General features: G+C 33.7%; 1 protein-coding gene across 1 annotated transcript; it reads right to left on the bottom strand.

The window, feature by feature from the left end:
* Window positions 1-4,598: 4,598 nt before the first annotated feature.
* On the bottom strand, window positions 4,599-7,828 carry LOC145066519 (protein NPGR2-like). Its single transcript, XM_079013802.1, has 5 exons — window positions 7,519-7,828; window positions 7,016-7,251; window positions 6,672-6,921; window positions 5,233-6,558; window positions 4,599-5,148 (listed from the first exon to the last, which is right to left on the bottom strand). Exons 2-5 carry the CDS (start codon window positions 7,169-7,171, stop codon window positions 4,841-4,843), a joined length of 2,040 nt encoding a protein of 679 aa, XP_078869928.1. The 5' UTR covers window positions 7,172-7,251; window positions 7,519-7,828; the 3' UTR covers window positions 4,599-4,840.
* Window positions 7,829-14,053: the final 6,225 nt, after the last annotated feature.

A 14,053-nucleotide genomic window follows, 5' to 3' on the forward strand; every position in this document is an offset into this window, starting at 1 on the left:
GTCAAAGTCAAATTCAACAACCCAAAGTCCACTTGTTCATTCTCACGTCGTTGCCAATCCTTGGTCACGGCGTGAGCTCCCACTCAGTCCGATTCCAACTCATCACGACTCACCCTGGCCAACTCAGTCAAGAAAATTCAATGGAGCTGCCCTCACGTCGTGAGAACCCTTCTCTCACATAGTGAGCTCCAAGAAGATAACCAGAAACGGGGTCACTCATCCCTCACGTCGTGAGAGCAGTCTGATGCAAAAGGTCCATCTTTTAAGTCGTTAATCCATTAATCCTTGCACTCTAACCTTCCAGAGGGTCTTATAACTTCTTAATACACAATAAAGTCGATGCTTTTAAGACATATATGTCCAATACATGTCTAGATCTCATTTATGTCCAAAGTTGAAGAAAAGACATTCAACTTTCATGCAATGCTCCAAAACTCAACCATTCCCTAAATCTGAACTCCAAGACACTCTTAAGGCCCTAAAAACACATAAGGTTGCCAACTTTATGGTTTCCATTCATTCAACATGCTCAAACAAGAAGAAAAGTGTGACAAAACTCAGATCTAGCCTTATATAAGCATAAAGGTAAAAGCTTTATCACTTACAATGGTTCATAAACTATGTGACGAAGATGATGATTTATTACAAATCACAACACAATACCTTCTTCTTCTTCTTCTTCTTCTTCTTCTTCTTTTTTCCCCTTCTTCCAATCCAAGAAAAACTTTAAAACCACAAAAGATCAAGCAAGGATGCGCATTAGGGTTTTTTCTGAGGTGGAATAGGGTTTGGGGCTGATAAGAAGCCCTAAAATGAGGTTGGAGATGCTTAAATATGAAGAAAAACCTAAAAGATCATGGGCTTAGGCTGCATCGCTCCTCACGTCATGAGCTTGATGTGAGCTCATTCCTGCACAAAATCTTTATGCAGCTCTTCTCACGCCGTGAGCCTCCATGCCTCACGCCGTGAGGATCCTTTTTCCTCAAAATCCAACTTTTGACTCCTTGAAACCCTAATTCAATTCATTATGGAAAAACGTGTGTTACATATATTTCGTTTTCAATTGAATGATACCTTGGATAATCTTTGATTTTGAAACTAATTACATTATTGTATAACTAGTATCTGTTAAAATTTTAACCTTATGTGTTAGAAAAAACTGATTTTAATCAATATTTATTTTAACAAAGACGTGGATTTCCCGGTATGTTTAGAAACATTGATTGCACACACTAAAAATGGAGAATTTTCCAACGACGTGGAAATGGTTGTATGCAAGTGGTCATCGTGAAGGACCTTTGTTGGTATTAGAGGTTGTTGTTTCCTAAGATTTATGGATTTGACATGTTTTTTTCGAGGTTGTGGTTCCAACAACGACGTCAACGTTCTTGACCACTCACCAATATTTAACGATCTTTTGGCATGAAAAGCACAAAATGTTCCTTTCATAGTGAATGGAAACAAATATAAGTTTGTGTATTATCTTACGAGTAAATTATATCATGTGTACTGTCATATTCCACATTAATGAAGGCATTCCGACACCCAATGGAACCAAGAGAAAAATTATTCAAGAATAGACAAAATCATCATGTAAGGACGTGAACGTGTATTTGGAGTTCTAAAGGCGAAGTGGGCAGCCTTTCCTCACTGTTAGCTGACCTCACGACGTGGGCATTCCGACACCCAACTCATCACGACTCAACCTAGCCAACTCAGTCAAGGAATGAAACTTGAGCTAACCTCACAACATGGGAAGCATTTCCTCACGTCATGAGCCCCAAGAAGCTCATCAGAAATGGGATCAACCACTCCTCACGTTGTGAGACCTTATGTCTCACGTTGTGAGAACAGTCCGAGGCCAAAAATCCAACTTTTATGTAACATCCCAAAATTCGAGGCCAAAAATTTCACTTTTGATTAGGTGATTTATAAAATGGTTCATCAAAACATTGCCAAGATTATGTCAATACGTAAAACCATAATATCATGTCTCAAAACCAAATCATCTGAAATAACATAATATCATAGTACAATCCCAGAAAACTCTAAGCGGAAATCATATAGGTGGGTTGTGGTTCGTTGATGGTGGTGAGTGATGGTCCAACGACTCTTTTCTCCGACAAGATATTGTCTTCTGTGGTGGTGGTTTGTTAGTGGCTTAGGGAAAAGAGGATTTAAAGGGAAAATGTTGGTATAAGGTTATAAGGTGGGTAGAGTGTTTTTTTATATTTTATTTTATATTTTATAAATAATTGTAAGAAGAAAAATTAAACCAAAATAATAATAATAATAATAATAAGGGCATAATAGTCATTTCATGTCTCACAAAGGATGAAACATGCAAATTTAAACTAACGAGGGATGACATGTGTAATTTTTAACCAATCAAGGGACGGTATGAGTTAATTTTTGAAAATAGGGACTAAACGTGCGTTTTTGCACCTAAACGAGGAACGATTATGTAATTTAGCAATTTTTAATATTCTTTATTTTTATGGAATAGAGAAATAGTATGTTTTTAAATTTTTGACAAAATATAAGATATATCAAATTTGTAACACTTTAAATATGCTAACATATTATACCGACGTTATATTTCAGAAAACTGATTTTAAGCTTTGTTGGTATCAGACACAAATTGGTGTCGAATACTATAAAATCATTGCTAATTTGTAAAAAAAATATATTTGTATTCAATCTTTTGAAGTGGTACTAAACAATCCTAACTTGGTATTGGAGCCGAAATCACTAATCGAATTCACGATTCGATATCAAGTTTCCATTTTATTTTAGTTTTGGTTTTAATCTTGTTTCGGGACCATGCTCACCCCTACTTCCAATGAGGGATCATATAGCTCCATGTATTTTGGGTTTGAAAAACTATAAAATTTTATGAATTCTTAATATTTATACCAACGTAAACATCTAACTATATAGTATATACCAGACGTGTTTGACACGGAACGTTTGGGAGCTTCTATCATTTGACAAAACATTCCATTTTGAACAAAAGATTTGTTTGACACTACAAGATTTTAGCGTTTCGTTTAAACAAAACACCACAAATCTAAAAGCTATGTCACGCAACATGTAACAAAACGCAACAAATTACCAGCTATCTGCTACCAACTAGTTTTGCCAAACACATCCACCGTCTTATTTCGGTTTCAATTGAATTAACAAATACTAATTTTAGTTTCAACTGATAACAACTTTTTTTCCATTAAATTGTCGTTGTTTAGTCTTTTTATACCAAACTAATCATTCATATTAAGTTATTAATAATTAAGCACAAATTACATGTAGTTTGCCAAAATTTCACGTTTGGTCCCTTAAATTTTTATTTTTGCACTCGGACCGTCCTATGATATGATTTTATTATGTGTTTCGTCCCTAATTGACTTAAAATGTCCAAAATACCCTTAATTATTTTATTTGCTTCCTTTATTATTAACCTATTAAAATAAATGCTTTAATATATGTTGGCCCCACTTAACCCTTTAACATCCCTATTATGTACAAAATCCATCGGCTTAACCTCTCACCCTCAAACTTTCCGCCTCCATCTTTCTCACCGGAAATCGTCATCAATAACCCTCTTCCTTGTCAGAAACCACCACCACTATCTCCGTTTGATGGTGCAAAAGATCGGCGACGACAGTGCAGAAGAGTGTTGTCCATTTTGATGTGATTCAGAGCCACAACCACCATTGTTTGTGTGTTAATCCCGTTCTCGAACTAAGCAACTCCCTGATCTTCTTTCTTTTCTGTTGTCGGAGGTGTTGTTGCAGTCGGTGACCTCACCGAAGCAGATGTGGATCTCGAACCCATCTTATCCCTCGTTGCAGTCGGTGAGCTAGATCACCTACACATCGCAACTGCCTTCCACCCACGAGTACGACCACAGTGCCCTAAATCCTACCATCTCCATTCTGAAGTCACAACCATCGCCGCCCCTGAAACTACTACTCGTCCTCCATACCTACACATTTGTTTGATAGGAATTGTTCCCACCTCTCTCTCACATAAAGCCCTCAATTTATGGGTTTTAATTTCTTGGAGGGCGTTTGATTTTTGTGTTCTAAACTTCCGAAAAAGAAAAGAGGTTCAATCATTTGAAATTCCAAAAAATAATACAGGTTGTGATTTGTTTGGATTTATTTTGGTTTGGTGTTTTGTTTATTTTGTATCATGATTTTTTTGGGATTTGGAGTTTATTTGTTTCCGACAAGAGATGTAGGTGGTGGTTGTCGATAGTAGAGGATGGGTTAGGGTTAAAGGGTGATGGGGTGAAGGTGGGTCCTAATTGTGGTGTTGCAAGTTATAGATTTTTTTTTTCGGTTTTGGGTGGCGGTTGGCGATGGCCGATGACCGGTGGTGGGAGCAGTCTTGAGTGCGAGCTGGGCTGCTGGGGTGGGATCATGAGTGGGAGTGCAAGTGGGTACCACTTGTTAATAAATCAATTAATATATTTTCTTTAATAAAAAATATTAAAAAGTAATAAAAAAAACTAAAAAAATAATATATTAAGGGCGTTAAATTCATTTAGATATGTCAGGGATGAACCATGCAATAAAACGAAACCATAGGAGGTGTGCAAAAAAAAGATGTTAGGGACTATCTTTGTTAAAGTAAAAAAATTATATACAATTTTAAAACAAATTACATCTGTTATCTACAAATCTTACCCGCTATTTCTTATGTATTACTTCTTCACTTGTTATTAACTTATTATATACCAAAAAGATCAAATTGTCGAAACAAATAAAATCGACCTACCTATATTTTGAAGTAACAAATATAAATATATATTAAATTATAACATAAGATTGTTTATTTATCTGAAGGGTTCGATGGGTTCTGTTTCTTTTAATACACCAGCAGCCTCAAAACAATCAGCAGCTTCCATCGGACTCTCATCTCTAAGATACAACCCCAAATTATACCAAACCGAAGACTTCATCCTGTCCACCCGCAGAGCTTCATTCAAAAAGCCCCGCCCCACCGCTCCAGCCCCGCCACCGACCTTCCTCAACACCACCGCCATGGAAACAAGACTCTCCACATCACCAGGATCCACATCTAACGCATGTTTATATGCTTTTAAAGCTTGTCTGTTCAGACCCTGAGCTTCATACAACAATCCTGCAACAAAATCCATCTCAAATCTCAATTCGAGTAAGAATATGAGTAAAATTCAATTTAGGGTTTTTGTTTTGTAATCTGTACCGGTGGTATGTCGTGTAGAAGCCGAGTAGTTACAAATAGCCTTCGATTTCATCAAACACGCCTCAGCATCTTGCCATTGAGACAATCTTATGTACACCTTAGCAAGATCATTCCATGTTTCTAACTCCAACTTCCGATCATGGTTCTTCTTTGAGAATCCGAAGCTTTTAAACTGAACTTGAAGAACAGCAAGTAGCTGAGTATACGTCTGAATAGCACGTTTCACTTGACCCCGTGCGAGTTGTAACTTGGCTTTAGTTCTTAATAACTCGCCTTGATCCCATTTCACAGTCTGATCCAAAGCGGCATTGATCACACTTTCGCCATCTTTAAACCGTTTTTGAGCTGACAGGATTCGCGCCAATAGCATCCACCCTCTGACGTGGGACCCACCTTCCAAATGGATCAAACGATTCGCGTAACCAAAAGCAACGTCCAGCTTTCTTTGTTCAGCGCTTTCTAAACCTAGAAGATAAACGATTTGAGAGTCAACCATTTTGGTCAACCTCCCTGCTGTTTCTAAACACTGGAGTGATTCAGATTCAGATTTCGAATGAGATGAAACTGAAAGAGAAACACCCAAAAACGAATACGCGACACCCATCATTTCCTCACATTTGTCTTTCACTAAATGAATCGCTCTCTTTGAAGTCCTTACTCCTTGTGTAGAATTCGAGCTTTCTGAATGAATTTTTGAAGCGATTAATAAAGGCAACACGATATGTCGATCATCGGTTTCTTGTATAATTTTTATCAAATTCAAAGCGGATGAACAGTCGTTTTGTGCATAGTAACATAGGGCTAAAAGTAAACACCTTTCGTTGTTTTCAATTATCCCCGGAAGTAATTCTTCCAATTGTTTACCCAAAGAAACGAATCCACCGGATATGGATAACGCGTAAGAAAGATGATCTAAAATATCCGGGTCCCACTCGATTTTCTTTAAACAAACTTTTCTTAGTAGAATCATTAAAATTAGAATAGCTTCTTCTATGTTGTTTTTGGGTATGAATGACCCATCTGTTTGGAAACGGAAATTAGGAGGGTTTGCTTCTTCTGATCCACTGTAGAGAAGAAAAATTGCAAATTGTTTTTGAATTTTTGCTGTTGTTTCTTTGTCGAGGTTCCAGTGATGGAGTAGGGCTCTTCGGAATGATATGATTGCTTCCTGGTGTGACTCAGCGAGTTGATATAACTCAGGAAGTAACCCGACTGAGTTGGTTAGAGTCTCTTGTAATTTATGATCGGTTCCAAGGTTTTGAGGTAAGCCTAATGGGAATGATGATTCAATAACATCCAGAACAACTTTGCATGATTCAGCAGCTTCTGCAAAAGCGATAAGATATTTTCATTTGATTAATAAACAAATTAACGAAAGTATCTTCTATTTCTTACATATATGACAATGTTGTTGTGATCCTAACTTACAAAAGGAATACCTTTATACCTCCCAAAATTCTGCAAAGATTTTGACTTTAAATAAGCTGCTTCAAGGAGTAAACCAACAGTGTTTATAGAGAAAGGTGGAGCACCATAAGTAGATGAATGTCTTTGAGGTTTCCTTAATTCATTAAGGCTAATTTTCATCTTTGGAGTAGCTGCAGCCATATCTATCCCTTCAAACACATGAAGAGCAGCTTCTATGTTTCCTTTTTGATATTCATATCTTCCTAGTAATGCTCTTGCTTCCTGTATAAATAAACATCATTTACAGTTTAAAAAAGTAGGGGAAAAACATGATTAGATGCATTTAATTTCATTGAAAAATGGTTAGATAATCCACCTCATAATTCAAAGAATTACTCTCCCGAAGAGATGATTCTGCTTCTTCAATATTACGGGTATCAGGTTTCTGATCAACTTCACTGATGGCTTGAGATGAAGAATCAGGATTTGCTGAAAAATATTTTGTAACTTGGGAATCTGATGATTCGATCATATTGGTCTAATCAGTGGGACCAGTTACTTTTCACAACCACAAGCTTAAATCATTCATGTTGTAAACCAATTCTCGAAGATCTTCAACCCACAAAAAAGGAATCAATCAGAAAACTTATATAACTACGAAGATATTGCTTGCATTTTGAAGGAATTAAGTAAGAAATTCGTATATGTCCAGAAGAAAATTTTCAGATTCACATTAGTAACGTATAAAATGAATCGGTGTGCCTTCAAAGTAATAACAAAATCGACCCAAAATAGGACAACAAAACCCACTCCAATCGTATAATTTATAACAATCACGATGAATTACTAGAAACGTAGATTTAAATGGAATTACATTACCTTTCTTCATGACAACTGAAATTAATGACAACTTGTATGCCGATCAAAACTCTACTCAAATTCCTCTGATCGACAGGGAATGAAACACATTATCATGTTTCAACGTTATCTGGCAAGGCTACATGAATCATTGCCTTTGCTTTAGTTGAGGAAATCGATGTCAAATAATAACTACACCCATTCGGCAAAGGAATTCTCGTGGTCGTTTAAAAGCTGAAACATGGAAAATGGGAAAAAAATCTTGAACCGGTTTTTAATGAAAATGGACTGAAAATTAATACAGTTATGCATTGGGGATAATTAGAGTGAATTGACTGAATTCAAAAATACAAAGGAATAAAACACTATATTGTATTTATCTATTTATAGTGATGTACTAGTTTATAACCCGTCATCACCACGGTTATAAAATTAATTAAGCTTTCGTATTAAAAAATCAAAATTATTAATGAATTATTTTAAATAAATTATTATTTAAGAGATATTTTTTTAATTATATAAAATTATAATCGTTGAAAAACTCTTACATTTTTAGTTATATTTTACATTAATCCAAATATCATGGTTTTTAGAGAAATTGCCGATTTTTTTGTGACATGACATTTATCATTTTTGTTTTTAAATTAATAAGAAAACAAACATAGGCAGCGCCGCCTCTTGTCCAAAGTAAAACGCGAGAAATAGATCATTTACTCAACGACCATTTATTTAAGCAAAAATAAATGGCTTCGTTTATTTTTTTTCCACGTCAGCCTAAAAACGAACAAGATAAATGTCATGTCATAAAAAAGTCCAGTAACTTCGTTAAAAAATGAATATTTGGGTAAATATGAAAGATAAGTTAAAATGTAAGGTTTTTTCTGCATATAAAAAAATACAAAAGTTTTTCTGAATGTTGGTAGATAAATTTTTGTATTTTTCTGTAATTTGCCATGTAAAATATATCAATTTTCAACTTATGTAAATCATAAATATATTCTCAAAATTGATATCTAAGGTACAAACAAATAATCAAATTACCGAAAATGAAAATTGAGTTATATTACAAGGTTAATAACAAATATGATCCCATGAATTTATAGAATTATACATAACTAAGTTTTGTTCATTTAAGCTCCCTTATTTGAACCGAGTTATTTTGGAATTAATATATATATATATATATATATATATATATATATATATATATATATATATATATATATATATATATATATATATATATATATATATATGATGGATACCCACTCGTTTATATCGATTCTTTATTTTTCTTTTAAATTTGACACTGCTTAATTTTTATTTAAATGCAACTGATTTCTCTAATTCTCGTCTTCTCGTCTTCTACTTATGTGTTTTCCTGCTACTATCAATGTAATATTTGGTTTGGTTAAGTTTGAGTGGTCTCGAAAACTGTTTTAGATGTTGTGTCATAGTAAACAAATGTTCGATTGCAGTTGAATTTGTTTGAATGCAAACATTAATAACATTACGAGACTTTCTTTGTTTGTTCTTTCGTGCATTACCATATCTATCTTCCTACAATTTCAATGATATAATTGGTTGCAATTGAAAATCCCACGAGTTAAAAACATTATCTATATTTTTGAATTTAAGGACAAAATTGTGAATTTGACTAAACTACAGGGATTATTTATGTAATTTACTTTTAAATAAAAGAACAATACTAAGTTCTAAATCCATAACAATAATTTCTCATTGTATGTTTTTTATAATAAAGTAGTTTGCTTTTAGAAAGATGTATCTTACAGAGAGATATTCACTTATGATGTTTGGCTTTTAGAAGATATTTGGGTGGTGTGGTCATCCTAGAGAACACAAAACACGCTCCATCCATGACCATGAGGTCTACATGATGATGGTTGATGATGATACTACAACTTCACTTGTTTATTTTTATAAAATGTCTTGATTTTCGTTTATTTATTTATTATCTTATCTGATTTATAAATCTAAATTAGCCATTTCTAGAGATGAGCATATTAACCGAAAAACTGAATCAAAACTAAATGAAACGAAATAACTAAATCATTTTAACTAAACCATTACTAAAAAAAGATGATGTGGTTCCTATTTTTGATTAACCAAATATATATGGTTTGGTTATGGTTTTCATCCAAAACCAAACCATTAAAAACCGAACCAAACCAATAATATGAATAAATATTTTAAATATAATATAATATTAAATATATGGTTTATAATTATATTTAGAATTGAAAATTTAAAAGATAATTATTTGGAATTAAATGGATATCTAATCTTCTATCATATTAATTAGGTTAAAAACACCGAATTGTTAATTTTCTTAATAACATTGTACTTTATGTCTTTTGTCATTTTTATAACAAAGTGTTTTTTATTTTTATCTCATTTTCGACTATTATGATTAACCAATATTCACTATTGATCATAATTATTAATAGATAAAAATCGTTAACCAAAATCAATATTAAGTTATTAACTAATACCCAATGGCTACCAAAATGCATTAATCACTTATAATGGTTATGGTTCGGTTTTAGCTAAAAACTAAACCAAACCGTCCCATACACTCGTAATTATAAGATTCAACAGGGCTTAAAAGTTAAAACCACCGGTGAAATTAAAGTTTGAGTTTGTCTTGTTGCGTAGACTAAGTTTGAATTTGATTTGATAGTTCAAAAATATTCATCAAAGGCAATGAAACAAACTCAACTTGAGTTTAGCAGAAAATATTAACACATTATTTGTTATGAAACACTTCAAAATTGAATTGATTTATGTTTAATCGGATGATGGGGTTATAAAGGGTTACTGTTTATAGTTTTTGTTGAAGATTTATTGGAGTGGTAAAAGAAATTGTTGAGTGATCCGTAAATTGCTTTCAAGTTGAATTTTTGATCGATTAAGAACAAAGCAACAAGAGTTGTTCATTCGCACTTAGGTGAGTTTTTTTTAGAAATTTTTTTTAGGAATTTGTCAATTTCACATTGAAGTAACAAAGGCAATCATTTTTTTTATTTGTTAAATTGTGTTTTTACGGAGATTTGAATTGAAAATGGGATCCATATAAAAGAACTTTTGGATTGAAGTGGAGTTTCAAAATAAGCACACCAAGTATTCAATAAAAGTTCTTCAAGAGGTTAAGTTGGTGCTTGTGAGGTTCAAGAACAAAGGTTGGCTACCATTTAAAAATAGATTGGTTTCAGTTGGGTGGTGACCAGTTTGATTATAATGTGGGTATTTTGATCAAGAAAGTGATGTTTAGTTTATTATTAGGTAACGAATTTTTATGGTTGCCCGAAGGGGTGAATTGGAGGCAATTGGGTGTTGTTTTAATCGATTTTATTTACAAGGTTTGATTGTTTAAGACATAGACGTTAAAGAACGAAATCACTAGATCTTAGGAGGAAATAAGTTGAGTTGTTTAGTGGAAGAATGTTGTAATATTCTTGTTGGTGATAACACAAAAGGTGGTTCTTCAAGTCGACATGTTTATGGGGAAGATGGTTTATGAGGTGTCAAGATTTGGTTCAATGCATGTGCACTCCTAAAAGAGGCTTTGTGACATCCTACATTTTGTTTGGTTATCTTTAAAAGCAATTTATACTATAATTTTAAAACAATTCTCTTTATTTAAATAATTATCATTTCAAACTCATGGGATGTCAACTCGTGTATATAAATTCATAAGTAAAAGCTTACCCGAACCAATCACAAGGGCTAAAAACCGAAACTCTCAAGCATTGCTTACTAATAGCCACTTGGGATACACATAAAAGTAATACGTTAAAATAGAAAGCCTGATAAGACACATAAGGCAAGGACTAATACACATATATAAGTTTCAACACAAAACATTATAATCATCACATCAAGAAAACAGTAAAATAAAACACAATTAAGCACAAACAAATTTTATTACATTAGTTGCCATTAGTCCTTAACACAAATTTACCGCCTTATGTCCATATTAAAGGCACAACTTGTAAGAAAAATGGGATATAGATAAACGTGGATCAGTGAGAGTTGTGAAACACTTTCATATTAAAGCATTTCGAGGGTATACTCAAAATCTCTAATCGGATGAAACTCATTGTTTTTTTAAAGTGGAGAATGAAGAAGATGTTATGAATATGTACCTAAAATAAATCCGAAATTGATCATATAACAGAAACTAACTTCCTGTCATAAAATTGTCATATGGTAGTTACATGAAAACAGCTTCCTGTCCAAAACCGGTCATATTACCTGTCAAAAATTAACATAAAACCGGGTCTATAAATGGATCACAAACTAACATAAAACCCAGCCAGGGGCTCTGCCCCTTGGACCCTGCTCCCATTGGCACTGCCCCCGGCCCCAGTAAGTTCACGGGCTTCAACAATGACAAAATCAAAATCAAACAATGACAAAATCAAACAAATATGCACTCCACACCATACTAATTTGTTCGATAATTGTTAAAGTGACATTGATTAACAAATTAATCACATTGCACTTAAATAATATTAGTGATATAAAATCACAACTTTATGGTAAAACACTATCTTTTTCACCAAGCACTACCCATTTCTCCAAGTATTATCCATTTCATAAAGCATTACCCTTTTCACAAAGTATTTATCTTTCACAAAAGCACCCTTTCATAAAGCATCACCTCTTTCACAAATTATTACCCTTTCACAAAGAACACACCGCTTTCACAAAGCACAACCTAACATACACCTGTTCATAAAGCACAACGTTTTGAGAACGTACAAACCCTTAAAGAAAGCATAAACATTTTTGATGAAACATTTCAAAAAGCACAAACCCTTTTGGGTTTAGGGCATAGGGTATAAACTCTTGTCATAAAGCATATATATATATATATATATATATATATATATATATATATATATATATATATATATATATATAGTATATCGTCATACCACCATTTTCCCACTATCACCTGAACATAAATTATTAGTTTTTTTTTTTCTCATTATCACCTATATATAGGTAATCACACCCAACATTTCTTATTTAACCCTTTTTACATGTATGCTCATTTGTTGTGTAGCATATAACAAGTGGATATCAACAATTTAACACCTTAAATATAACATAAATAACATATATGATGCATATGGCAATACACAAAATAACACATACCAAACAAAGACATAGTTTTTATATGGGATGTGTGCATAGGAAAAATAATTAGGTACTCATATTTGCCTCTACAACATTGTTTCACCTACATAAAGGCCCATAATTTCTCTAGAACCTCACGGAAACCCTATAAAAAAGTACAACCTATTCTGTTAGGGATGTAACTTGGGATTTATCACCATGACTTTGTACACATTATATCAATAAGATTCTAAAGTACTCCTACCCCGACCCTTGTTAAGTTTTCAAGCCATAACTCATAAAACAGACCACCGATTTAGTTGATTCCAGTGGCCTTGAAAAAAGACAAAATTTCCTACAACTCTTTTCATTTATAGTTTTTCCCAATTTAGTTTGGATTTTTCTCCATGTCGCATGCAAGATCAAGGAGAGTTGTTGTCTCCTCCGTTTGTATGACATTGGAACAAAATGCTCCAAAACAGGTTGTTTATCTCTGTTCAATTCCGTCTTACGAATCATACAGATACATAAGACCTAGTACTAGTTCTTAAAAAATAAACCAATTCCAAAACAAATCTCACAAGCCAGAAAAAGTCCATGAAAATTGTTCTTCGGAGGCTTTTGGGACTTCCTTAAGCCAACATGGGACTGTTTCGTGGTTTTGGTCACTTTTAACAGCACTAGGAGTAAGGGAAAGTCTTATAAACTTTGTAAACATAAAGTATAAGAATGAAACAAGTCTTACAAGGATGCATGTTCTTCCGTTCACATGTAATAATGTATAATTTTTTAGATAACCATAAGACATTAATGACTATTATTTTGTGTTCTTGGCACCCACATGAATTAAGAAGCATAATGTCATCTTGTACTCAATACTCATCCATAATAGGAAGAAAGAGGCCAAGAGAAAAGCTACAAAAGCTAAACATTATCCAAAACCCATCGACCGAAGCACACACGAGTGGTATTGTGAAGGTTCCCAGTGGTATATGGGCATTTAGTCCAATACTAGACCCATAACCATGTAACCAGAGGAAAGGAGGTCTAGACGATGTTCTTATAACTTGTAATGCCCATAAAGAAAGCCCAAAAGGTCTGATTCCCGATGAAATCACAGCCACAACACACGGTGGTGCTGTGGTGGTTTCACGGTGGCATAGGGTGCCGTCGGGACTTTTTCTTACATGCTAGCGATAGAGACACATAAATCAGAAATCAAGCCTTACCTACTAGAGAGAACATGTAACCGCGATAACAGAGCCCAACCCCTCTATTTCTGTCCTTCCTCCCCCAATCGATCATAACTCTCTTTCTTTCTCCCAATATTTTTTTTTTTTTTTGCGTATTACTCACGTATCCCCCTTATTTAATGCGTATAGGGTCGTATATATAGGTCATACTATTTGTA

Source organism: Lactuca serriola, chromosome 8 (genome assembly GCF_051521515.1).
Source record: "Lactuca serriola cultivar US96UC23 chromosome 8, Lser_US96UC23_V15, whole genome shotgun sequence".
Classification (NCBI taxonomy): domain Eukaryota; kingdom Viridiplantae; phylum Streptophyta; class Magnoliopsida; order Asterales; family Asteraceae; genus Lactuca; species Lactuca serriola.

Coding starts and splice junctions, on each gene's coding strand:
- LOC145066519 (XM_079013802.1), bottom strand. CDS start 7,171: ATGATCGAATCATCAGATTCCCAAGTTACAAAATATTTTTCAGCAAAT. Junction 6,922..7,015: donor GTAATTCTTTGAATTATGAG/GTGGATTATCTA, acceptor TTATTTATACAG/GAAGCAAGAGCATTACTAGG. Junction 6,559..6,671: donor GAATTTTGGGAGGTATAAAG/GTATTCCTTTTG, acceptor TCGCTTTTGCAG/AAGCTGCTGAATCATGCAAA.